Below are 27,160 nucleotides of genomic sequence, written 5' to 3' on the forward strand. Positions count from 1 at the left end.
TGACACCATCCACTGCTCACTGACACCGTCCACTGCTCACTGACACCGTCCACTGCTCACTGACACTGTCCACTGCTCACTGACACCGTCCACTGCCTTACTGACACCGTCCACTGCCCTACTGACACCGTCCACTGCCCTACTGACACCGTCCACTGCTCACTGACACCGTCAATCTCCCCCCCCCCTCATTCTCCATCGTTCTCTCCTCTCGTTCTATCTCTTCATTCTATCCTATTGTTCCCTCCCGTCGTTCTCTCGTTGTCTCCCACCGTTGTCTCGTTCTCCCCCATCGTTCTCCCCCATCGTTCTCTCCCATCGATCTCTCCCATCGATCTCTCCCATTGATCTCTCCCATCGTTCTCTCCCATCGATCTCTCCCAACGTTCTCTCCCAACGTTCTCTCCCATCGTTCTCTCCCAACGTTCTCTCCCATCGTTCTCTCCCAACGTTCTCTCCCATCGTTCTCTCCCAACGTTCTCTCCCATCGTTCTCTCCCAACGTTCTCTCCCATCGTTCTCTCCCAACGTTCTCTCCCAACGTTCTCTCCCAACGTTCTCTCCCATCGTTCTCTCCTCTCATTCTATCCCCTTGTTCCACCATATTGTTCTCTCCCACCGTTGTCTCCCATCCTTCTCTCCCATCCTTCTCTCCCATCCTTCTCTCCCATCGATCTCTCCCATCGATCTCTCCCATCGATCTCTCCCATCGATCTCTCCCATCGTTCTATCTCTTCATTCTATCCTATTGTTCCCTCCCATCGTTCTCTCGTTGTCTCCCACAGTTGTCTCGTTCTCTCCCAACGTTCTCTCCCATCGTTCTCTCCCATCGTTCTCTCCCATCGTTCTCTCCCATCGTTCTCTCCCATCGTTCTCTCCCATCGTTCTCTCCCATCGTTCTCTCCCATCGTTCTCTCCCATCGTTCTCTCCCATCAATCTCTCCCATCAATCTCTCCCATCGTTCTCTCCCATCGTTCTCTCCCATCGTTCTCTCCCATCAATCTCTCCCATCAATCTCTCCCATCAATCTCTCCCATCAATCTCTCCCATCAATCTCTCCCCTCTCCCATCGATCTCTCCCATCGTTCTCTCCCACCAACGTTCTCTCCCAACGTTCTCTCCCAACGTTGTCCCCCATCGTTCTCTCCCATCGTTCTCTCCCATCGTTCTCTCCCATCGTTCTCTCCCATCGTTCTCTCCCATCGTTCTCTCCCATCGTTCTCTCCCATCGTTCTATCTCTTCATTCTATCCTATTGTTCCCTCCCATCGTTCTCTCGTTGTCTCCCACAGTTGTCTCGTTCTCTCCCATCATTTTTTACCATCATTCTCTTGTTCTCTCCCATCATTCTCTCCCATCATTCTCTGCCCATGTTCTCTCCAATCCCTCTCTCCCCTCGTTCTCCTCCATCGTTCTCCTCCATCGTTCTCCTCCATCGTTCTCTGTAATCCTCTTCTCCTGTCTTTCTCTTGTATTCTCCCATCGCTCTCCCCCATCAATCTCTCTCATTATTCTCTCTCAATGCTTTCTTGTTCTCTCCCATCGTTTTCTTCCATCGCTCTCCCCGATCATTCTCCAAGATCGTTCTCTACGATTGTTCTCCACAATCTTTCTCACCCAACAGTCTCCCAACGTTCTCTCCTATTGTTCTCTCCCATCGTTCTCTCCCATCGTTCTCTCCCATCGTTCTCTCCCATCGTTCTCTCCCATCGTTCTCTCCCATCGTTCTCTCCCAACGTTCTCTCCCAACGTTCTCTCCCATCGTTCTCTCCCAACGTTCTCTCCCATCGTTCTCTCCCATCGTTCTCTCCCAACGTTCTCTCCCATCGTTCTCTCCCATCGTTCTCTCCCAATCGTTCTCTCCCAATCGTTCTCTCCTCTCGTTCTCTCCCATTATTTCGTGTCATTCTCTCATTGTTTTCTGGTATCTCATGTCTGGTGACATCGTGGATGGTGACACGGTTACTGACCTTCCATTGATCTGTACCCCATAATTGGAGAATTTCCCCATTTCAACCCCCCACCCCAGCCAATCAGCACACACACATACAATGCCCCCCCTGTGATGTCTCACCTGTCGGGAGCAGTGAAGAGTCAGCTCAGCGGTCCGCTCAGATGACAGTGACACTTCTTCTGATGTGGTTGAAGTTTAACCTGAGGAGGGGCGGGGTACAGACACACACACAGGATGAGTCATTGTCCCCAACACAGAGGTTGTCACCGCCATCTCCATGCACAGGGGGAGAGAATCAGAGAACATTGGGGTGATCGGAGGATAACAGGGGGGTCAGAGTACATCAGGGGGGTCAGAGGATATCAGGGGGGTCAGAGGACATTGGGAGGATCAGAGGACAACAGGGGGGGGGGGGTCAGAGGATATTGGAGGTCAGAAGATACAGGGGTCAGTGGATTTTGGGGAGTCAGAGGATACTGGGAGGGCAGAGAATTTTGGGGGTGTCAGAAGACATGGGGCTCAGAAGACATAGAGGGTAGTCGGAAGATATTGGGGGTATAGGACATTGGGGGGGAGCAAAAGACAACAGGGGGCAGAGGATATTGGCGGGCAGAAGACATGGAGGTCAGAGGATATTGGAGGGTCAAAGGATATGGGGGGGTCAGAGGATATTGGGGGGGTCAGAGGACATGGGGGACAGAGGATATTGGGGGGGAATCAGAAGACATGGGTGGTCAGAGGAAATGGGGAGTTCGGAGGACAACAGGGGAGTCAGAGGATATGGGGCGGTCGGTCAGAGGACATTGGGGGGATCAGAGGATATTGGGGGGTGAGAGGATATTGGGGGGGGTCAGAAAACATGGGGGGCCAGAGGATATTAGGGGTTGGAGGACATTGGGATCAGAGGACAACAGGGGGCCCTGCACACCCTACACAGCGTATACCCTCCGCCCCCGCACACCCTATGCCCCCCACATCCGATGCCCCACACACCTTTCACCTCACACACTTTACACCCCCCACACATCCGACGCCTTGAGCACTCTACACCCCCCATACCCTACGCCCCACATACCCTACATGCCCACACTCACTACACCCCCGCACACCCTACACCTCCGCTCATCCTACGCCTCGCACACCCTACACCTCCGCTCATCCTACGCCCCGCACACCCTAAAGCCCTGCACACCCTACACCTCCGCCCCGCACACCCTACACCTCCGCTCATCCTACGCCCGAACACCCTACACCTCCGCTCATCCTACACCCCCCACACCCTACACTCAGGAACTTCATCTTTCTCAGGGTGACAACGTTCTTCCCCCAACTCCCTCCAAAACACATGTTGTCACCTCGCTGTGCAGAAGGACAGGAAGCAGCAAAAGGAGCCGATCAGTTGATCTGCTGATAGCAGGAGAAAGCAGAGTACCAGAGATCATCACTGACCAATCACAGGCTGGGGGGTGGGTCCAAGATGCCCTGGGCTCAGTAGAAGTGGGCAGAGGACATCTAGTGGCAGATTGAAGGTGAACATTGCTGCACATGTTTGTGTGGGGTTCTGATGTCCCCCGGCGTTCTCTGACCCCACCAGGGGGCGCCGACACCGACTAGAGAACACGAAGGCAATGCTCAGTGGGGATTGGAGGGGGGTCCATCTAATGCGGAATTAGACCCCACATTCAGGTTACAATTGCTGGCTGTGGAGTCACCGAGACAGGAAATCTAGAATGTCACAGAGGTGTCACCAGAAGAGGAAATGAGGGGAATCTTCCAATGGGGACAACTGTGAAGAGATTTCCCCCCATTTCCTGTGGGGTCACCAGGAATGGAAGTGCAGAGAGATCTCCCTAATGAGACACCAAAAGAGGAAAACGTGATTGGGTGTAACCTCCCCCTCCCCCCATGTACTACTGACATCCTCCATGATGGGGGGGGGGGGGTGTAGATTGGGGGATTTTTGGGTCACATTGTACAGGTCAGGCTCGCGGTGAACTCCGCCTATAATGATCAAGTTGGGGGGGACTGAGATTTCGGGGGAAAGTCCCCTCATGTTGGTCCTCAGGAGAGCCTCTTCTTGCAGTCCTCTAGGGGTGTCACACCATCTAGGGGGAATCTATTTCCCAGCTCACAGCTCACTTCCTGTGATGGGGGACTCTACTTCCCAGCACACACCTCACTTCCTGTGATGGGGGACTCCATTCTCTGGTACACACCTCACTTCCTGTGAAGGGGGACTCTACTTCCCAGCACACAGCTCACTTCCTGCGATGGGGGACTCCATTCTCTGGTACACACCTCACTTCCTGTGAAGGGGGACTCTACTTCCCAGCACACACCTCACTTCCTGCGATGGGGGACTCCATTCTCTGGTACACACCTCACTTCCTGTGAAGGGGGACTCTACTTCCCAGCACACAGCTCACTTCCTGCGATGGGGGACTCCATTCTCTGGTACACACCTCACTTCCTGTGAAGGGGGACTCTACTTCCCAGCACACACCTCACTTCCTGCGATGGGGGACTCCATTCTCTGGTACACACCTCACTTCCTGTGAAGGGGGACTCTACTTCCCAGCACACACCTCACTTCCTGCGATGGGGGACTCCATTCTCTGGTACACACCTCACTTCCTGTGAAGGGGGACTCTACTTCCCAGCACACACCTCACTTCCTGCGATGGGGGACTCCATTCTCTGGTACACACCTCACTTCCTGTGAAGGGGGACTCTACTTCCCAGCACACACCTCACTTCACGTGATGGGGGGACTCTATTTCCCAGCACACACCTCTTTTCCTGTAAGGGGGCACTCTACTTCCCAGCATACACCTTACTTCCTGTGATGGGGGGACTCTATTTCCCAGCACACACCTCTTTTCCTGTAAGGGGGGACTCTATTTCCTAGCACACACCTCACTTCCTGTAAGGGGGGACTCTTTCCCAGCATACACCTCACTTCCTGTGATGGGGGGGCTCTATTTCCCAGCACACACCTCTTTTCCTGTAAGGGGGGACTCTATTTCCTAGCACACACCTCACTTCCTGTAAGGGGGGACTCTTTCCCAGCATACACCTCACTTCCTGTGATGGGGGGGCTCTATTTCCCAGCACACACCTCACTTCCTGTAAGGGGGGACTCTTTCCCATCATACACCTCACTTCCTGTAAGGGGGACTCTATTTCTAAACTCATGTTATGGGGGGACTCAATTAAGCGGCACACCACAGCACACTTCCTCTCAGGATCTCACACCCATTTCTCCTCCCCTCAGCAAGGAATTAGTCGGAGCCTGTGCGCGTGCGCAGTGTGGTTCGGGGACGCGCGGCGGGAGCGAGCGGCGGCCTCTCCCTGACAGAGTAGTACACGCGCTGGTTGCCATGGAGCCCGCAGGCCGCAAAGAGAAATCCAAACCGAAAGAATCTGTGAGCCGCCTGGAGAAAGCCAAACAGAAGAGCGCCCAGCAGGAGCTGAAACAGCGCCAGAGAGCCGAGGTACCCCGACTGTGCGGCTCCGTCCGCCATCTTACTACACCCAATACTGAGATCACTGCTATGTCCGCCATCTTACTACACCCAATACTGATATCACCGCTATGTCCGCCATCTTACTACACCCAACTGTGTTATCACCGCTATGTCCGCCATCTTACTACACCCAATACTGATATCACCGCTATGTCCGCCATCTTACTACACCCAACTGTGATATCACCGCTATGTCCGCCATCTTACTACACCCAATACCTACCTATCACCGCCATCTTACTACACCCAATACTGATATCACTGCTATATCCGCCATCTTACTACACCCAACTGTGATATCACCGCTATGTCCGCCATCTTACTACACCCAATACTGATATCACCGCTATGTCCGCCATCTTACTACACCCAACTGTGATATCACCGCTATGTCCGCCATCTTACTACACCCAATACTGATATCACCGCTATGTCCGCCATCTTACTACACCCAACTGTGATATCACCGCTATGTCCGCCATCTTACTACACCCAATACCTACCTATCACCGCCATCTTACTACACCCAATACCTACCTATCACCGCCATCTTACTACACCCAATACTGATATCACTGCTATATCCGCCATCTTACTACACCCAACACTGAGATCACCGCTATGTCCGCCATCTTACTACACCCAACTGTGTTATCACCGCTCCGTCCGCCATCTTACTACACCCAATACTGATATCACCGCTATGTCCGCCATCTTACTACACCCAACTGTGATATCACCGCTATGTCCGCCATCTTACTACACCCAATACCTACCTATCACCGCCATCTTACTACACCCAATACCTACCTATCACCGCCATCTTACTACACCCAATACTGATATCACTGCTATATCCGCCATCTTACTACACCCAACACTGAGATCACCGCTATGTCCGCCATCTTACTACACCCAACACTGAGATCACCGCTATGTCCGCCATCTTACTACACCCAATACTGATATCACCGCTATGTCCGCCATCTTACTACACCCAACTGTGTTATCACCGCTCCGTCCGCCATCTTACTACACCCAATACTGATATCACCGCTATGTCCGCCATCTTACTACACCCAACTGTGATATCACCGCTCTGTCCGCCATCTTACTACACCCATCCTCTAAACACAGCTTGGGGATAGGGCATGAGCACCAAAAGGAGATCGCAGATCACAGGACAGGGGGCGGAGTCGAGAACACCAGAAAGAGATTGCTGATCACAGGACAGGGGGCGGAGTCGGGAACACCAGAAGAAGATTGCTGATCACAGGACAGGGGGCGGAGTTGGGAACACCAGAAGAAGATTGCTGATCACAGGACAGGGGGCGGAGTCGGGAACACCAGAAGGAGATTGCTGATCACAGGACAGGGGGCGGAGTCGGGAACACCAGAAGAAGATTGCTGATCACAGGACAGGGGGCGGAGTCGGGAACACCAGAAGGAGATTGCTGATCACAGGACAGGGGGCGGAGTCGGGAACACCAGAAGAAGATTGCTGATCACAGGACAGGGGGCGGAGTCGGGAACACCAGAAGGAGATTGTTGATCACAGGACAGGGGGCGGAGTCGGGAACACCAGAAGGAGATTGTTGATCACAGGACAGGGGGCGGAGTCGGGAACACCAGAAGGAGATTGCTGATCACAGGACAGGGGGCGGAGTCGGGAACACCAGAAGGAGATTGCTGATCACAGGACAGGGGGCGGAGTCGGGAACACCAGAAGGAGATTGCTGATCACAGGACAGGGGGCGGAGTCGGGAACACCAGAAGGAGATTGCTGATCACAGGATAGGGGGCGGAGCCGGGAACACCAGAAGGATAACACAGAATGGTGGGGAGCTGATAGACGCCATCATCCCAATGAATAGTAGAAGAAGAGACCCTCCATGAATTCGGGAATATTTTCGGGATATCGGACAATCACAATGTGGAAGGATAAATGGATACAAAGTATTGATTTTTATTGAAGATCGGAGTAAAGCCCAAAAAAGATCTCTATGAGACGAGAGAGAAAAGAGTGAAGAATCCGACGCGTTTCCAGACTTCTCTGCTCTTCTTCAAGGATCTCCAATACATAGAAATCCTGGAATGTAAATCATCGATATATCCGAGTATCACACCATCAAATCAACGCTGACCAGATTCGTTTTCTCTTTGCCGTTGATCACTGTCCTGTGATCTCCTTCTGGTGTTCCCAACTCCGCCCCCTATCCTGTGATCAGCGATCTCCTTCTGGTGTTCCCGACTCCGCCCCCTGCCCTGTGATCAGCGATCTCCTTCTGGTGCTCATGCCCTATTCCCCAAGCTGTGTTTAGAAGTTGGGTGTAGTAAGATGGCGGACATAAAATGAGAGTATTAGGAGATCACCAGGACAGGAAGTGAGAGGAATAGGGGGTCGCCGGGACAGGAAGTGAGAGGAATAGGGGGTCACCAGGACAAGAAGTGAGAGGAATAGGGGGTCACCGGGACAGGAAGTGAGAGGAATAGGGGGTCACCTGGACAGGAAGTGAGAGGAATAGGGGGTCGCCAGGACAGGAAGTGAGAGGAATAGGGGGTCACCGGGACAGGAAGTGAGAGGAATAGGGGGTCACCAGGATAAGAAGTGAGAGGAATAGGGGGTCACCGGGACAAGAAGTGAGAGGAATAGGGGGTCACCGGGACAGGAAGTGAGAGAAATAGGGGGTCACCGGGACAGGAAGTGAGAGGAATAGGAGGTCACCGGGACAGGAAGTGAGAGGAATAGGGGGTCACCGGGACAGGAAGTGAGAGGAATAGGGGGTCACCGGGACAGGAAGTGAGAGGAATAGGGGGTCACCAGGATAAGAAGTGAGAGGAATAGGGGGTCACCGGGACAAGAAGTGAGAGGAATAGGGGGTCACCGGGACAGGAAGTGAGAGAAATAGGGGGTCACCGGGACAGGAAGTGAGAGAAATAGGGGGTCACCGGGACAGGAAATGAGAGGAATAAGGGGTCACCAGGATAAGAAGTGAGAGGAATAGGGGGTCACCGGGACAGGAAGTGAGAGGAATAGGGGGTCACCGGGACAGGAAGTGAGAGGAATAGGGGGTCGCCAGGACAGGAAGTGAGAGGAATAGGGGGTCACCGGGACAGGAAGTGAGAGGAATAGGGGGTCACCAGGATAAGAAGTGAGAGGAATAGGGGGTCACCGGGACAAGAAGTGAGAGGAATAGGGGGTCACCGGGACAGGAAGTGAGAGGAATAGGGGGTCACCGGGATAGGAAGTGAGAGGATTAGGGGGTCACCGGGACAGGAAGTGAGAGGAATAGGGGGTCACCGGGACAGGAAGTGAGAGGAATAGGGAGTCACCAGGATAAGAAGTGAGAGGAATAGGGGGTCACCGGGACAGGAAGTGAGAGGAATAGGGGGTCACCGGGACAGGAAGTGAGAGGAATAGGGGGTCACCGGGACAGGAAGTGAGAGGAATAGGGGGTCACCGGGACAGGAAGTGAGAGGAATAGGGGGTCACCGGGACAGGAAGTGAGAGGAATAGGGAGTCACCAGGATAAGAAGTGGGAGGAATAGGGGGTCACCAGGATAAGAAGTGAGAGGAATAGGGGGTCACCGGGATAAGAAGTGAGAGGAATAGGGGGTCACCGGGACAGGAAGTGAGAGGAATAGGGGGTCGCCGGGACAGGAAGTGAGAGGAATAGGGGGTCACCGGGACAGGAAGTGAGAGGAATAGGGGGTCACCAGGATAAGAAGTGAGAGGAATAGGGGGTCACCAGGATAAGAAGTGAGAGGAATAGGGGGTCACCGGGACAGGAAGTGAGAGGAATAGGGGGTCACCGGGACAGGAAGTGAGAGGAATAGGAGGTCACCGGGACAGGAAGTGAGAGGAATAGGGGGTCACCGGGACAGGAAGTGAGAGGAATAGGAGGTCACCGGGACAGGAAGTGAGAATAGGGGGTCACCGGGACAGGAAGTGAGAGGAATAGGGGGTCACCGGGACAGGAAGTGAGAGGAATAGGGGGTCACCAGGATAAGAAGTGAGAGGAATAGGGGGTCACCGGGACAAGAAGTGAGAGGAATAGGGGGTCACCGGGACAGGAAGTGAGAGGAATAGGGGGTCACCGGGACAGGAAGTGAGAGGAATAGGGGGTCACCTGGACAGGAAGTGAGAGGAATAGGAGGTCACCGGGACAGGAAGTGAGAGGAATAGGGGGTCACCGGGACAGGAAGTGAGAGGAATAGGGGGTCACCGGGACAGGAAGTGAGAGGAATAGGGGGTCACCGGGACAGGAAGTGAGAGGAATAGGGGGTCACCAGGATAAGAAGTGAGAGGAATAGGGGGTCACCAGGATAAGAAGTGAGAGGAATAGGGGGTCACCGGGACAAGAAGTGAGAGGAATAGGGGGTCACCGGGACAGGAAGTGAGAGGAATAGGGGGTCACCGGGACAGGAAGTGAGAGGAATAGGAGGTCACCGGGACAGGAAGTTGGAGGAATAGGGGGTCACCAGGATAAGAAGTGAGAGGAATAGGGGGTCACCAGGATAAGAAGTGAGAGGAATAGGGGGTCACCAGGACAAGAAGTGAGAGGAATAGGGGGTCACCGGGACAGGAAGTGAGAGGAATAGGGGGTCGCCGGGACAGGAAGTGAGAGGAATAGGGGGTCACTGGGACAGGAAGTGAGAGGAATAGGGGTTCACCGGGACAGGAAGTGAGAGGAATAGGGGGTCACCAGGATAAGAAGTGAGAGGAATAGGGGGTCACCAGGATAAGAAGTGAGAGGAATAGGGGGTCACCAGGATAAGAAGTGAGAGGAATAGGGGGTCACCGGGACAGGAAGTGAGAGGAATAGGGGGTCACCGGGACAGGAAGTGAGAGGAATAGGAGGTCACCGGGACAGGAAGTGAGAGGAATAGGGGGTCACCGGGACAGGAAGTGAGAGCAATAGGAGGTCACCGGGACAGGAAGTGAGAGGAATAGGGGGTCACCGGGACAGGAAGTGAGAGGAATAGGGGGTCACCGGGACAGGAAGTGAGAGGAATAGGGGGTCACCGGGACAGGAAGTGAGAGGAATAGGGGGTCACCGGGACAGGAAGTGAGAGGAATAGGGGGTCACCGGGACAGGAAGTGAGAGGAATAGGGAGTCACCGGGACAGGCAGTGGGAGGAAAAGGGGGTCACCGGGACAGAAAGTGAGAGGAATAAGGGGTCACCGGGACAGGAAGTGAGAGGAATAAGGGGTCACCGGGACAGGCAGTGGGAGGAAAAGGGGGTCACGCAGGAAAGGAAGTGGGAGGATTAGAGGTTACCAGGACAGGACGTGGGAGGAATAGGGGGGTCACCAGGACAGGATGTGGGAGGAATAGGGGGTCACCAGGACAGGATGTGGGAGGAATAGGGGGTCACGCAGGACAGGAAGTGGGAGGAATAGGAGGTCATCATTACAGGAAGTGGGAGGAGTAGGGGAGTTACCAGGACAGGAAGTGGGAGGAATAGGGGGGTCACCAGGACAGGAAGTGAGAGGAATAGGGGGTCACCAGGACAGGAAGTGAGAGGAATAGGGGGGTCACCAGGATAAGAAGTGAGAGGAATAGGGGGTCACCAGGACAGGAAGTGAGAGGAATAGGGGGTCACCGGGACAGGAAGTGAGAGGAATAGGGGGTCACCAGGATAAGAAGTGAGAGGAATAGGGGGTCACCAGGATAAGAAGTGAGAGGAATAGGGGGTCACCAGGATAAGAAGTGAGAGGAATAGGGGGGTCACCAGGACAAGAAGTAAGAGGAATAGGGGGTCACCGGGACAGGAAGTGAGAGGAATAGGGGGCTCACCAGGACAGGAAGTGGGAGGAATAGGGGGGTCACCAGGACAAGAAGTGAGAGGAATAGGGGGTCACCGGGACAGGAAGTGAGAGGAAAAGGGGGTCACCGGGACAGGACGTGGGAGGAATAGGGGGCTCACCAGGACAGGAAGTGGGAGGAATAGGGGGGTCACCAGGACAAGAAGTGAGAGGAATAGGGGGTCACCGGGACAGGAAGTGAGAGGAAAAGGGGGTCACCGGGACAGGAAGTGAGAGGAATAAGGGGTCACCGGGACAGGCAGTGGGAGGAAAAGGGGGTCACGCAGGAAAGGAAGTGGGAGGATTAGAGGTTACCAGGACAGGACGTGGGAGGAATAGGGGGGTCACCAGGACAGGATGTGGGAGGAATAGGGGGTCACGCAGGACAGGAAGTGGGAGGAATAGGAGGTCATCATTACAGGAAGTGGGAGGAGTAGGGGAGTTACCAGGACAGGAAGTGGGAGGAATAGGGGGGTCACCAGGACAGGAAGTGAGAGGAATAGGGGGGTCACCAGGACAGGAAGTTGGAGGAATAGGGGGTCACCGGGACAGGAAGTTGGAGGAATAGGGGGTCTCCTGGACAGGAATTGAGAGAAATAGGGGGTCACCAGGACAGGAAGTGGGAGGAGTAGGGGTTTACCAGGACAGGAAGATGGAGGAATAGGGGGTCTCCCGGACAGGAAGTGGGAGGAATAGGGGGGTTACCAGGACAGGAAGTGGGAGGAATAGGGGGTCACCAGGACAGGAAGTGGGAGGAATAAGGGGTCACCAAGACAGGAAGTTGGAGGAATAGAGGGTCACCCGGACAGGAAGTGGGAGGAATAGGGGGTCACCAGGACAGGAAGTGGGAGGAATAAGGGGTCACCAAGACAGGAAGTTGGTGGAATAGAGGGGTCACCAGGACAGGAAGTGAGAGGAATAGGGGGTCACTAGGACAGGAAGTGAGAGGAATAGGGGGTCACTAGGACAGGAAGTGGGAGGAATAGGGGGTCACTAGGACAGGAAGTGGGAGGAATAGGGGGTCACTAGGACAGGAAGTGGGAGGAATAGGGGGTCACTAGGACAGGAAGTGGGAGGAATAGGGGGTCACTAGGACAGGAAGTGAGAGGAATAGGGGGTCACTAGGACAGGAAGTGAGAGGAATAGGGGGTCACTAGGACAGGAAGTGGGAGGAATAGGGGGTCACTAGGACAGGAAGTGGGAGGAATAGGGGGTCACTAGGACAGGAAGTGGGAGGAATAGGGGGTCACCAGGACAGGAAGTGAGAGGAATAGGGGGTCACTAGGACAGGAAGTGGGAGAAATAGGGGGTCACTAGGACAGGAAGTGGGAGGAATAGGGTGTAACCAGACAGGAAGTGAGAGGAATAGGGGGTCACCAGGACAGGATGTGGGAGGAATAGGGGGTCACGCAGGACAGGAAGTGGGAGGAATAGGAGGTCATCATTACAGGAAGTGGGAGGAGTAGGGGAGTTACCAGGACAGGAAGTGGGAGGAATAGGGGGGTCACCAGGACAGGAAGTGAGAGGAATAGGGGGGTCACCAGGACAGGAAGTGGGAGGAATAGGGGGTCACCGGGACAGGAAGTTGGAGGAATAGGGGGTCTCCTGGACAGGAATTGAGAGAAATAGGGGGTCACCAGGACAGGAAGTGGGAGGAGTAGGGGGTCACCGGGACAGGAAGTTGGAGGAATAGGGGGTCACCGGGACAGGAAGTGAGAGGAATAGGGGGCTCACCAGGACAGGAAGTGGGAGGAATAGGGGGGTCACCAGGACAAGAAGTGAGAGGAATAGGGGGTCACCGGGACAGGAAGTGAGAGGAAAAGGGGGTCACCGGGACAGGACGTGGGAGGAATAGGGGGCTCACCAGGACAGGAAGTGGGAGGAATAGGGGGGTCACCAGGACAAGAAGTGAGAGGAATAGGGGGTCACCGGGACAGGAAGTGAGAGGAAAAGGGGGTCACCGGGACAGGAAGTGAGAGGAATAAGGGGTCACCGGGACAGGCAGTGGGAGGAAAAGGGGGTCACGCAGGAAAGGAAGTGGGAGGATTAGAGGTTACCAGGACAGGACGTGGGAGGAATAGGGGGGTCACCAGGACAGGATGTGGGAGGAATAGGGGGTCACGCAGGACAGGAAGTGGGAGGAATAGGAGGTCATCATTACAGGAAGTGGGAGGAGTAGGGGAGTTACCAGGACAGGAAGTGGGAGGAATAGGGGGGTCACCAGGACAGGAAGTGAGAGGAATAGGGGGGTCACCAGGACAGGAAGTGGGAGGAATAGGGGGTCACCGGGACAGGAAGTTGGAGGAATAGGGGGTCTCCTGGACAGGAATTGAGAGAAATAGGGGGTCACCAGGACAGGAAGTGGGAGGAGTAGGGGTTTACCAGGACAGGAAGATGGAGGAATAGGGGGTCTCCCGGACAGGAAGTGGGAGGAATAGGGGGGTTACCAGGACAGGAAGTGGGAGGAATAGGGGGTCACCAGGACAGGAAGTGGGAGGAATAAGGGGTCACCAAGACAGGAAGTTGGAGGAATAGAGGGTCACCCGGACAGGAAGTGGGAGGAATAGGGGGTCACCAGGACAGGAAGTGGGAGGAATAAGGGGTCACCAAGACAGGAAGTTGGTGGAATAGAGGGGTCACCAGGACAGGAAGTGAGAGGAATAGGGGGTCACTAGGACAGGAAGTGAGAGGAATAGGGGGTCACTAGGACAGGAAGTGGGAGGAATAGGGGGTCACTAGGACAGGAAGTGGGAGGAATAGGGGGTCACTAGGACAGGAAGTGGGAGGAATAGGGGGTCACTAGGACAGGAAGTGAGAGGAATAGGGGGTCACTAGGACAGGAAGTGAGAGGAATAGGGGGTCACTAGGACAGGAAGTGGGAGGAATAGGGGGTCACTAGGACAGGAAGTGGGAGGAATAGGGGGTCACTAGGACAGGAAGTGGGAGGAATAGGGGGTCACCAGGACAGGAAGTGAGAGGAATAGGGGGTCACTAGGACAGGAAGTGGGAGAAATAGGGGGTCACTAGGACAGGAAGTGGGAGGAATAGGGTGTAACCAGACAGGAAGTGAGAGGAATAGGGGGTCACCAGGACAGGATGTGGGAGGAATAGGGGGTCACGCAGGACAGGAAGTGGGAGGAATAGGAGGTCATCATTACAGGAAGTGGGAGGAGTAGGGGAGTTACCAGGACAGGAAGTGGGAGGAATAGGGGGGTCACCAGGACAGGAAGTGAGAGGAATAGGGGGGTCACCAGGACAGGAAGTGGGAGGAATAGGGGGTCACCGGGACAGGAAGTTGGAGGAATAGGGGGTCTCCTGGACAGGAATTGAGAGAAATAGGGGGTCACCAGGACAGGAAGTGGGAGGAGTAGGGGGTCACCGGGACAGGAAGTTGGAGGAGTAGGGGTTTACCAGGACAGGAAGATGGAGGAATAGGGGGTCTCCCGGACAGGAAGTGGGAGGAATAGGGGGGTTACCAGGACAGGAAGTGGGAGGAATAGGGGGTCACCAGGACAGGAAGTGGGAGGAATAAGGGGTCACCAAGACAGGAAGTTGGAGGAATAGAGGGTCACCCGGACAGGAAGTGGGAGGAATAGGGGGTCACCAGGACAGGAAGTGGGAGGAATAAGGGGTCACCAAGACAGGAAGTTGGTGGAATAGAGGGGTCACCAGGACAGGAAGTGAGAGGAATAGGGGGTCACTAGGACAGGAAGTGAGAGGAATAGGGGGTCACTAGGACAGGAAGTGGGAGGAATAGGGGGTCACTAGGACAGGAAGTGGGAGGAATAGGGGGTCACTAGGACAGGAAGTGGGAGGAATAGGGGGTCACTAGGACAGGAAGTGGGAGGAATAGGGGGTCACTAGGACAGGAAGTGGGAGGAATAGGGGGTCACTAGGACAGGAAGTGAGAGGAATAGGGGGTCACTAGGACAGGAAGTGAGAGGAATAGGGGGTCACCAGGACAGGAAGTGAGAGGAATAGGGGGTCACTAGGACAGGAAGTGGGAGAAATAGGGGGTCACTAGGACAGGAAGTGGGAGGAATAGGGTGTAACCAGACAGGAAGTGAGAGGAATAGGGGGTCACCAGGACAGGAAGTGAGAGGAATAGGGGGTCACCAGGACAGGAAGTGAGAGGAAGTAGGTGGAGTATGCGGTGGGGGGGGGGGGTGACTGGTTGGATGGAGTGTCTGTATTCCCCAGGAATGATCTCTCTGTGTGTGGAGAAGGCAGCCGCTGATACAATCCCCCCCAACCGTGTCCTGTGATTGGATACAATCTCCCCCAACCGTGTCCTGTGATTGGATACAATCCCCCCCAACCGTGTCCTGTGATTGGATACAATCCCTCCCCCAACCGTGTCTTGTGATTGGATACAATCCCCCCCCCAACCGTGTCCTGTGATTGGATACAATCCCCTCCAACCGTGTCCTGTGATTGGATACAATCCCTCCAACCGTGTCCTGTGATTGGATACAATCCCCCCCCCCAACCGTGTCCTGTGATTGGATACAATCCCCTCCCCCAACCGTGTCCTGTGATTGGATACAATCCCCCCCCTCCAACTGTGTCCTGTGATTGGATACAATCCCCTCCCCCAACCGTGTCCTGTGATTGGATACAGTCCTCCCCCCAACCGTGTCCTGTGATTGGATACAATCCCTCCAACCGTGTCCTGTGATTGGATACAATCCCTCCCCCAACCGTGTCCTGTGATTGGATACAATCCCCTCCCCCAACCGTGTCCTGTGATTGGATACAATCCCCCCTCCCCCCAACCGTGTCCTGTGATTGGATACAATCCCTCCAACCGTGTCCTGTGATTGGATACAATCCCCCCCAACCGTGTCCTGTGATTGGATACAATCCCCCCCAACCGTGTCCTGTGATTGGATACAATCCCCTCCCCCAACCGTGTCCTGTGATTGGATACAATCCCTCCAACCGTGTCCTGTGATTGGATACAATCCCCCCCAACCGTGTCCTGTGATTGGATACAATCCCCTCCAACCGTGTCCTGTGATTGGATACAATCCCCTCCCCCAACCGTGTCCTGTGATTAGATACAATCCCTCCCCCCAACCGTGTCCTGTGATTGGATACAATCCCCCCCCCCCCCCAACCGTGTCCTGTGATTGGATACAATCCCCTCCCCCAACCGTGTCCTGTGATTGGATACAATCCCCTCCCCCAACCGTGTCCTGTGATTGGATACAATCCCCTCCCCCAACCGTGTCCTGTGATTGGATACAATCCCTCCCCCAACCGTGTCCTGTGATTGGATACAATCCCTCCCCCAACCGTGTCCTGTGATTGGATACAATCCCCCCCCCCAACCGTGTCCTGTGATTGGATACAATCCCTCCCCCAACCGTGTCCTGTGATTGGATACAATCCCTCCCAACCGTGTCCTGTGATTGGATACAATCCCCCCCAACCGTGTCCTGTGATTGGATACAATCCCCCCCAACCGTGTCCTGTGATTGGATACAATCCCCCCCAACCGTGTCCTGTGATTGGATACAATCCCCCCCAACCGTGTCCTGTGATTGGATACAATCCCCCCCAACCGTGTCCTGTGATTGGATACAATCCCTCCCCCCCAACCGTGTCCTGTGATTGGATACAATCCCCTCCAACCGTGTCCTGTGATTGGATACAATCCCCTCCAACTGTGTCCTGTGATTGGATACAATCCCTCCCCCCCAACCGTGTCCTGTGATTGGATACAATCCCCCCCCCCCCCAACCGTGTCCTGTGATTGGATACAATCCCCTCCAACCGTGTCCTGTGATTGGATACAATCCCTCCCCCAACCGTGTCCTGTGATTGGATACAATCCCCTCCAACCGTGTCCTGTGATTGGATACAATCCCCCCCAACCGTGTCCTGTGATTGGATACAATCCCCCCCAACCGTGTCCTGTGATTGGATACAATCCCCCCCAACCGTGTCCTGTGATTGGATACAATCCCCCCCCCCAACCGTGTCCTGTGATTGGATACAATCCCCCCCCCAACCGTGTCCTGTGATTGGATACAATCCCCCCCAACCGTGTCCTGTGATTGGATACAATCCCTCCCCCCCCAACCGTGTCCTGTGATTGGATACAATCCCTCCCCCCCCAACTGTGTCCTGTGATTGGATACAATCCCTCCCCCCCCAACTGTGTCCTGTGATTGGATACAATCCTCCCCCCCCCAACCGTGTCCTGTGATTGGATACAATCCCCCTCCCCCAACCGTGTCCTGTGATTGGATACAATCCCTCCCCCCCCAACCGTGTCCTGTGATTGGATACAATCCCTCCCCCCCCAACCGTGTCCTGTGATTGGATACAACCCCCCCCCCCCCCAACCGTGTCCTGTGATTGGATACAATCCCTCCCCCAACCGTGTCCTGTGATTGGATACAATCCCTCCCCTAACTGTGTCCTGTGATTGGATACAATCCCTCCCCCAACCGTGTCCTGTGATTGGATACAATCCCCCCCAACCGTGTCCTGTGATTGGATACAATCCCTCTAACTACTACTCTACTACACCGCTACTACACAACTCCTCCAGTGATCTGTAGTGGGGGAAGGGAAACCTTCATCTTCTCTATGAATGGCACCCCTCCCCCGGCACCACAAGATGACGTACCGAACCCCCCTCCCCCGCTTCATGCAGCATCCAACTATTACCAATCAACTCTCTATATTGATAATTTATCCCCACCACATCCTACAATGCACTGCTGCTCCCTGTATATTGTGGGGGGGGGGGGGGGTGGTGGAATATTGGGGGGTGGTGGAGTATTGGGGTGGGGGTGGAGTATTGGGGGGTGGTGGAGTATTGGGGTGAATTATTGGGGGTGAAGTATTGGGGGGTGGTGGTGGAGTATTGATGGGTGGTATCGGGGGGTGGTGGAGTATTGGGTGGTGAAGTATGGGGGGGGGGGAGTATGGGTAGGTATTGTAGTATTGGGGGGTTGTGAAGTATTGAGGGGGGTGGTGAAGTATTGAGGGGGTGGAGTATTGGGGTGAAGTATTGGGGGGGGTGGTGGAGTATTGGGGGGTGGCATTGGGGTGAAGTATTGGCGGGTGGAGTATTGGGGGGGTGGAGAATTGGGGGATGGCGGAATATTGGGGGATGGTATTGGGGGGGGGGTGGAGTATTGGGGGTGAAGTATTGGCGGGTGGAGTATTGGGGGGTGAAGGATTTGGGGAGGGTGGAGTATTGGAGGATGGTATTGGGGGGTGAGGTATTGGGGGTGGCGGAGTATTGGGGGGGGGTGGAGTATTGGGGGGGGTGGAGTATTGGGTGAAGTATTGGCGGGTGGAGTATTGGGGGTGAAGTATTGGGGGGGGGGGTGGAGTATTGGGTGGAGTATTGGGGAGGGTGAAGTATTGGGGAGGGTGAAGTATTGGGGGGGTGAAGTATTGGGGGGGTGAAGTATTGGGGGGTGGAGTATTGGGGGGGTGGAGAATTGGGGGTGAAGTATTGGGGGGTGGCGGAATATTGGGGGATGGTATTGGGGGGTGGAGTATTGGGGGTGAAGTATTGGCGGGTGGAGTATTGGGGGGTGAAGGATTTGGGGAGGGTGGAGTATTGGAGGATGGTATTGGGGGGTGAGGTATTGGGGGTGGCGGAGTATTGGGGGGGGTGGAGTATTGGGGGGGTGGAGTATTGGGGGGGGTGGAGTATTGGGTGAAGTATTGGCGGGTGGAGTATTGGGGGTGAAGTATTGGGGGGGGGGGTGGAGTATTGGGTGGAGTATTGGGGAGGGTGGAGTATTGGGGAGGGTGAAGTATTGGGGGGGTGAAGTATTGGGGGGGTGAAGTATTGGGGGGTGGCGGAATATTGGGGGATGGTATTGGGGGGGTGGAGTATTGGGGGTGAAGTATTGGGGGGTGGAGTATTGGGGGGGTGGAGAATTGGGGGTGAAGTATTGGGGGGTGGCGGAATATTGGGGGATGGTATTGGGGGGGGTGGAGTATTGGGGGTGAAGTATTGGCGGGTGGAGTATTGGGGGGTGAAGGATTTGGGGAGGGTGGAGTATTGGAGGATGGTATTGGGGGGGTGAAGTATTGGGGTGGCGGAGTATTGGGGGTGAAGTATTGGGGGGGTGGAGTATTGGGGGTGAAGTATTGGGGGGGTGGAGTATTGGGTGGTGTATTGGGGGTGAAGTATTGGGGGGGTGGTGGAGTATTGGGGGGGTGGTGGAGTATTGGGGGGTGGTGGAGTATTAGGGGGGGGGAAATGTACTCACTCTGTGATCCCTGCTATCTCTTCCCGCTGATGCACTAGACAGGATCCCTTTAGACAGAAAGCCCCATGATGGGTGCAGTAACCCATAGCGACCAAACGGGGTCTGTAGTCATGGTGACCACACATTAACCCTTTAGTCCCCCTTGCACTGCTCCCTGGTGTCTATTAACCCCTCCAGTGCTGAGGGGAGCGGCACGGTGCCGGGGGGGTTGTCAGGCGTGTGCAGTTCCTGAGATGCCCGCGGTATGAGTCATACATGTATCTCTGCCAGAGCGCACAGCCAGCCTCAGCACTGCAGGGGTTAATTAGTGGCGCCGGGGTTTAGGTAAAGCCGGGAATGAATGCGGAGTCCACTCATATTTCTACATTCTGCCTTTATTGGGGGGGGGGGGGGGTAATAACAAAGAGATTGGGGGGGTTCTGCTTACAGAAGGAAAGGCGATGCCAGTGGCCCCTCACCGTGCTGAGATTATCCCTCCGAGTGGCTTTAGGAGTAGATGGTCATCTTCAGCCAATCAGGGAGCCGGACCTGGATCTCGCCGTTGCCCTCCCGGTCCAGGGCTTTGAAGGCCCGGAACATGCAATCCATGCGCACCAGGCTGCTGATGAAGCTGTCAAAGTTGACGTTGCCCTTGTCGTCGGCGTAGCGGCGGACGAGCAGCTGGTGAAGTTGTTCGTTGAGCTGGAAGCCGGCGGCCTGCACGGCGGCGGCCATGGACGCGGCGGGGATGTAGCCGGTCTTCTCCGTGTCGAACTCTTTGTAGATGCATTGCCACTTCTTGATGTTGTTCCAGAGATATTTGAACTCCTCGAAGCCCAGCTTGCCGGTGCCGTCGCTGTCCATGACGGCCACCATACTGCGGCACGTGTCGATGCTGAAGCCGTCGGTCTTCAGGTCCTGGTGCTTGGCCACAACCTTGTTCAGGACATTCTGGAGTTCTGCGGGGTCCACCTCCATGTCCTCCCCGGCCAACTGCCGGAAGAGGCGACGGAACTGCCGCTGCTCATCGTTCTCGTTGGCTTCTTGTTGGAAAACATTGGCAGATGGAGGCGGGGGAGGCTCTGGCCTGTAGTTTGCAATGGCATTGCCGATAAGTCCAAGAATTCCCCCAAGGATGTTCCCTCCCTGGCCACCGCCTGCCCCGGGGGTTCCAGCAAAGAGCGCCCCGGCTCCTCCACCCTGTCCTCCCCCACCACTTAGAGTGTCAATAGCCCCCTTTAGGAACTTGCCGGCACCTCCTGCTTGTCCAGAACCTGCCAGACCACTGATGGTTCCTAAGATGTTACCAACACCGCCGCCACCACCGCCACCGCCACCCCCACCTTGACCTCCAGCACTTCTGCTTTGACCAGATCCTGCCAGGCCACTGAGGGTTCCTAGGATGTTACCGACTCCGCCACCACCACCACCTTGTCCTGAACCCGCCAGGCCGCTGATGGCCCCTTGTAGGACATTACCAATTCCTCCTCCACCTCCTCCTCCTCCAGATTTCAAACTGTTCAGCAGAAACATCTTCTCTGATGTGCAGGAGGACTAGGCTTTGAGGAGCAGGGACCAGGCTGTGGGAGTCCTGGGCAGAGGAGCAGGCTTTTGGGGTCCTGTGCAGAGGAGCAGGCTGTGGGGGTCCTGGGCAGAGGAGCAGGCTGTGGGGTCCTGTGCAGAGGAGCAGGCTGTGGGGGTCCTGGGTAGAGAAGCAGTCTATGGGGTTCCTGTGCAGAGGACCAGGCTGTGGGGGTTCCTGTGCAGAGGAGCAGGCTGTGGGGGTTCCTGTGCAGAGGAGCAGACTGTGGGGGTCCTGTGCCGAGGAGCAGTCTGTGATGGTCCTGTGCAGAGGAGCAGTCTGTGGGAGTCCTGTGCAGGGACCAGGCTGTGGGGGTCCTGTGCCGAGGAGCAGACTGTGGGGGTCCTGTGCCGAGGAGCAGACTGTGGGGGTCCTGTGCCGAGGAGCAGTCTGTGGGGGTCCTGTGCAGGGACCAGGCTGTGGGGTCCTGTGCCGAGGAGCAGACTGTGGGGGTCCTGTGCCGAGGAGCAGATTGTGGGGGTCCTGTGCTGAGGAGCAGTCTGTGGGGGTCCTGTGCAGGGACCAGGCTGTGGGGTCCTGTGCCGAGGAGCAGGCTTGGTGTCTGGTGCAGAGCCGGTCTCGTCCTCCTCAGCCTCAGTAGGGAGGAATTGTTGAGTCAGAGCTCAGCTCCACCCTGACACATGAAGGGAGGGCAGCCAATAGAAGAGCCTTCCCAAAACATTCCTTCCAAATTGTGTGACCCGCCCAGCTAGAGGGAGAATCCCCGTCCCTCCCCCTCCCAGTTCTGCATCAGCTGTACACCACCCTGTCCTCTGCACCCTCCATGGCTCTGCTCATCCCATCCCGCTTATATAATGCTTCTCTTTCTTATTATGTGATGTTGCTTGCTGCACTTTTCTCGATCTGCGGCAAAGACAGCACGCCGTCCCATCCGTCCCACCAGTCCCATCCGTCCCCCCCCCTCCCCGTTCCACATCCTCATTCTGCTGGAACTTTAACTCTTTTTTGGCAATCGCGCATTGCATAGAAATTAATGAGCTGCAGGTGGTCAGAGTCTACCGGTCACTTCTTCCGGGGTGGTGATTTGGGCCTCTGACTGGAAAGAACCCCTCTTCTCTCGACTGTAAAGAACCCCTCTTCTCCCCCCCACTGTAAAGAACCCCTCTCCCCTCAACTGTAAAGAACCCCTCAAATGTAAAGAACCCCTCTTTCCCTCGACTGAAGAGTTCCCCTTTTCCCTCGACTGTAAAGAACCCCTCTTCCCCCCCTGACTGTAAAGAACCCCTCTTCCCCCCTGACTGTAAAGAACCCCTCTTCTCCCCTGACTGTAAAGAACCCCTCTTTCCTCGACTGTAAAGAACCCCTCTCTCCTCGACTGTAAAGAACCCCTCAAATGTAAAGAACCCCTCTTTCCCTCGACTGCAGAATTCCCCTTTTCCCCCAACTGTAAAGTTTCCCTCTTCCCCCGACTGTAAAGTTCCCCTCTTCCCTTGACTGTAAAGAACCCCTCTTTCCCCGACTGTAAAGTTTCCCTTTCCCCTCGACTGTAAAGAACCTCTTTCCCCCGACTGTAAAGTTCCACTCTCCCCTCGACTGTAAAGTTCCCCTCTCCCCTCGACTGTAAAGAACTCCTCCAGATGTTGGTTCACATGTTTAGATTTGGGGGGGTTGCTGTATTATAAAGATTGCATCCAGTGTGAGTATCCCCTCCCCCCCCCCCCATCACCCCTTCACCACTCTGTTGCCCATTGTTTTTGTTGGGGGTGACCATTGTGGCGTCACCTGAACCCGGAGAGATCGCTCAGTAGTGGAGGGTGGGAGGACCTCCCATAGCGCTGCAGCCTGTAATACCGGGACCCTGGCTGGTTGCTATGAGCAACAGATTACCTAGTGCCATGACAAGAAACTGCCCCCCTCCCCCCTCTGCTCAATGTTATAAATAGATGCGGTCTGCGATATAAATAGACTTCTCCGACATGTGCAGCCGATATTACCCCTTGAGTATGACAGTTATATATAATGTATCCCCCCCCGAGTGTGACAGTTATATATAATGTATCCCCCTTGAGTGTGACAGTTATATATAATGTATCCCCCCCGAGTGTGACAGTTATATATAATGTATCCCCCTTGAGTGTGACAGTTATATATAATGTATCCCCCCCGAGTGTGACAGTTATATATAATGTATCCCCCCCGAGTGTGACAGTTATATATAATGTATCCCCCCCGAGTGTGACAGTTATATATAATGTATCCCCCCCCCCCCCCGAGTGTGACAGTTATATATAATGTATCCCTCCCGAGTGTGACAGTTATATATAATGTATCCCCCCCCCCCCCGAGTGTGACAGTTATATATAATGTATCCCCCCCCCCCCCGAGTGTGACATTTATATATAATGTATCCTTCCCGAGTGTGACAGTTTATATATATATATATATATATATATATATATATATATATATATATATATATATATATATATATATATATATATATATATATATATATATATATATAATGTATCCCCCCGGGTGTGACAGTTATATATAATGTATCCCCCCCGAGTGTGACAGTTATATATAATGTATCCCCCTTGAGTGTGACAGTTATATATAATGTATCCCCCCTTGAGTGTGACAGTTATATATAATGTATCCCCCCCGAGTGTGACAGTTATATATAATGTATCCCCCCCGAGTGTGACAGTTATATATAATGTATCCCCCCCCGAGTGTGACAGTTATATATAATGTATCCCCCCCCCCCCCGAGTGTGACAGTTATATATAATGTATCCCCCCCCCCCCCGAGTGTGACAGTTATATATAATGTATCCCCCCCCCCGAGTGTGACATTTATATATAATGTATCCTTCCCGAGTGTGACAGTTTATATATATATATATATATATATATATATATATATATATATATATATATATATAATGTATCCCCCCGGGTGTGACAGTTAGATATATTGTATACCCCCCTCCCCGAATGTGACAGTTGTATATAATGTATACCCCCCGAGTGACAGTTGTGTGTTTGTATATATAATGTACACCCTCCACCCCCCTGTTGTGTGTGTCTATATAATGTCCCCCCCCCCCGAGTGTGACAGTTATATACAATGTATCCCCCCCAAGTGTGACAGTTATATATAATGTACCCCCCCCCCTACAGTTATAATCCCCCAAGTGACAGTTGTGTGTTTGTGTATATATAATGTACACCCTCCACCCCCCGAGTGTAACAGTTGTGTGTGTCTATATACTGTCCCCCCCCCCCCCGAGTGTGACAGTTGTGTGTTTGGGTGTATATAATGTATACCCCTCCCAGGACACATGACACATACTGCATACATGTATTGTATTCCAGAGAGGCCGGGTAACAAGATCTGGGTGTGAGAATCCTCCAAACTATTTCCCCCCCAGGGCAGAAAAATCCCAGCAGCCTTTGCTCCCCCCCCCTCCCTCCCTCCTTCTCATCCATCTCGTTTTTCTGGCTGATCTTATTATATACGCCACCCAGATACACCCCCCCCCCCTCATAGTACTCCACCCAGATCTCATTGTAGAGATACTCAGGGATCAGTGACACAGAGGGCAATAGTACAACCCCCTCCCCCCCCATAATACTCTGACCACAGGAGTACCCCCCCCCCCCCATAGTAATCCACCCAGATCTGATTGTAGAGATACTCTGGGATCAGTGACACAGAGGGCAACAGTACACCCCCCCCCCATAGTACTCTGACCACAGCAGTACCCCCCCCTCATAGTAATCCACCCAGATCTGACTGTAGAGATACTTGGGGATCAGTGACACAGAGGGCAACAGTACGACCCTCCCCACCCCCCATAGTACTCTGACCAAAGGAGTACCCCTCCCCCCCCCCATAGTACTCCATCCATATCTGATTGTAGAGATACTCTGGGATTAGTGACACAGAGGGCAACAGTACACCCCCCCCCCCCCCATAGTACTCTGACCACAGGAGTACCCCCCCCCCCATAGTACTCCACCCAGATATGACTGTAGAGATACTCAGGGATCAGTGATACCGACACCAACAGCACAACACCCCCCCCCCATAGTACTCTGACCAAAGCAGCCCCCCCCCCGACTCACTCCATAGTAATCCACCCAGATCTGATTATAGAGATACTCGGGGATCAGTGACACTGTCCACATTTGACGCGTTTCGCCCTCTAGTGGGGCCCAATTCTACAGTATATTGATTAACCTACTAAGGGGTGAAATGCGTCAGTGACAGTCTGGGGAGTGTCTCTGTCCACTTGATCCTAATAAAGTTGTGGAAGTATTACGTATTGAAGTTGTTCTTCCCTGCAGTGTGGACTTCCTACTGGCTGACCTGTCTATGTGAAGACCCCAATACTCCACCCACACCGGGCCCCGGAGCGCCATCATTATAGGGCAGCCTTGGGAACTGGTCTGCAGCAGCCAATCAGAGCCCAGATTTCACTGATGCTGATGGGAGAGTCAAAGGATCTGATTGGTTGTTGCTGGCTGTGGAGAGTTTTCATCTCGCAGGTCTTATCTTTTAATAAACTCCGGGAATGGGGGATGGGGTGTCCTCCTTATTCATGGCTCCGTTTAGCTGCGTTGGAGGTACCGGGAATGTGACGTTCGGTGCGGAGAAGAGTCTCTCACCGAGTTCTTACAGCAGAACATTTATTTTGTGTGGTGAGCCCCTTCCGTCAGACATGAGGATCACAATTCATGCTGGAGGGGGGGATGGGTGAGGCTGTGCCCACATTGTGGTTTACTTGGCGCCCGTCCACCGCTTTGTATTTGTATTCAGCAGGAAGTGGTGGAGAAGATGGCGGCCAGGCCCCAATGTGTGACGTGAGATCCTTACTGGAGGCGTTGAGGTAGAAAGTTTCCTCCTGGTACAGAAGCCGAGATCCTCGCCCCGCCAGACGTTTATTGGACCGCCGCGGGCGGCAATCTTCTTCTCTTCCAAATAGTAAAATGTTCAGAATTGTGAGGTATAAATAGTGCGAGTCGTCCTAATTTTAGGTGCGCACCTCCGTACTCTGCTCACCTCCGTACTCTGCTATCTCCATACCAGGCTGGGGGAGGGGCACTAATATAAATCTTCCTCTCCAATTCTCATCTCTCTCATAGATTTCCCTTCTGATCACCTCTGCTTTATCTGTAATTATATGTACTGCTGCGGCATGATGCTGACCGGACGGCACAACCATGGAAATAACCGGTTCTCTTTATTTCAGATCTACGCCCTGAACAAGGTGATGACCGAGTTGGAGCAGCAGCAGTTTGAAGCCTTCTGTAAACAGATGCAGACGTCCGGGAAATAGAACGCACACTGATGACCGGACATGGCCCGCTCCCATCCCAGCTCCTCCACCATGGATGACCGGACATGGTGCACTTCAACCCCAGCTCCTCCACCATGGATGACCAGACATGGTGCACTTCAACCCCAGCTCCTTCACCATGGATGAGCAGACATGGTGTGTTATCATCCCAAATCCTCTACCATGGATGACCAGACATGGTGCACTCCCATCCCAGCTCCTCCACCATGGATGACCAGACATGGTGTGCTCCCATCCCAGCTCCTCCACCATGGATGACCAGACATGGTGTGCTCCCATCCCAGCTCCGCCACTATGAATGACCAGACATGGTGTGCTTCCATCCCAGCTCCACCATGGATGACCAGATAGGCTCTCCAAACCCAAATCCTCCACCATGAATGACCAGACATGGTGCTCTCCCATCCCAAATCCTCTACAATGGATGACCAAACATGGTGTGCTCCCATTCCAGCTCCTCCACCATGGATGACCGGACATGGTGTGCTCCCATCCCAGCTCCTTCACCATGGATGACCAGACATGGTGCCCTACCTTCCTGACTGCTCCACCTAGTATGACCAGACATGGTGTGCTCCCATCCCAGCTCCTTCACCATGGATGACCAGACATGGTGCCCTCCCTTCCTGACTGCTCCACCTAGGATGACCAGACATGGTGTGCTCCCATCCCAGCTCCTCCACCATGGGAGACCAGACAAAAAGTGTCAGTATCAGCTCCTCCCCCCCC

General features: G+C 54.2%; 2 protein-coding genes across 2 annotated transcripts; one reads left to right on the forward strand and one right to left on the reverse strand.

The window, feature by feature from the left end:
* The first annotated feature begins 5,247 nt into the window (after positions 1-5,247).
* On the forward strand, positions 5,248-26,755 carry SVBP (small vasohibin binding protein). The gene is made up of 2 exons (XM_082273490.1): positions 5,248-5,447; positions 26,324-26,755. Exons 1-2 carry the CDS (start codon positions 5,334-5,336, stop codon positions 26,408-26,410), a joined length of 201 nt encoding a protein of 66 aa, XP_082129616.1. The 5' UTR covers positions 5,248-5,333; the 3' UTR covers positions 26,411-26,755.
* Positions 19,894-21,140, reverse strand: LOC309567940 (calpain small subunit 2-like). The gene has a single exon (XM_082273489.1). The coding sequence runs from the start codon at positions 21,048-21,050 to the stop codon at positions 20,025-20,027; it is 1,026 nt and encodes a 341-aa protein (XP_082129615.1). The 5' UTR covers positions 21,051-21,140; the 3' UTR covers positions 19,894-20,024.
* Positions 26,756-27,160: the final 405 nt, after the last annotated feature.

The sequence above is a fragment of the Pelophylax lessonae genome, assembly GCF_965119305.1.
Source record: "Pelophylax lessonae genome assembly, chromosome: 12".
Lineage (NCBI taxonomy): Eukaryota > Metazoa > Chordata > Amphibia > Anura > Ranidae > Pelophylax > Pelophylax lessonae.

Excerpts from the sequence above, each read along its gene's own strand:
- SVBP (XM_082273490.1), top strand. The coding sequence starts at position 5,334 with ATGGAGCCCGCAGGCCGCAAAGAGAAATCCAAACCGAAAGAATCTGTG. Across the intron at positions 5,448-26,323 it reads AACAGCGCCAGAGAGCCGAG|ATCTACGCCCTGAACAAGGT; the intron begins GTACCCCGACTG and ends TCTTTATTTCAG.
- LOC309567940 (XM_082273489.1), bottom strand. The coding sequence starts at position 21,050 with ATGTTTCTGCTGAACAGTTTGAAATCTGGAGGAGGAGGAGGTGGAGGA.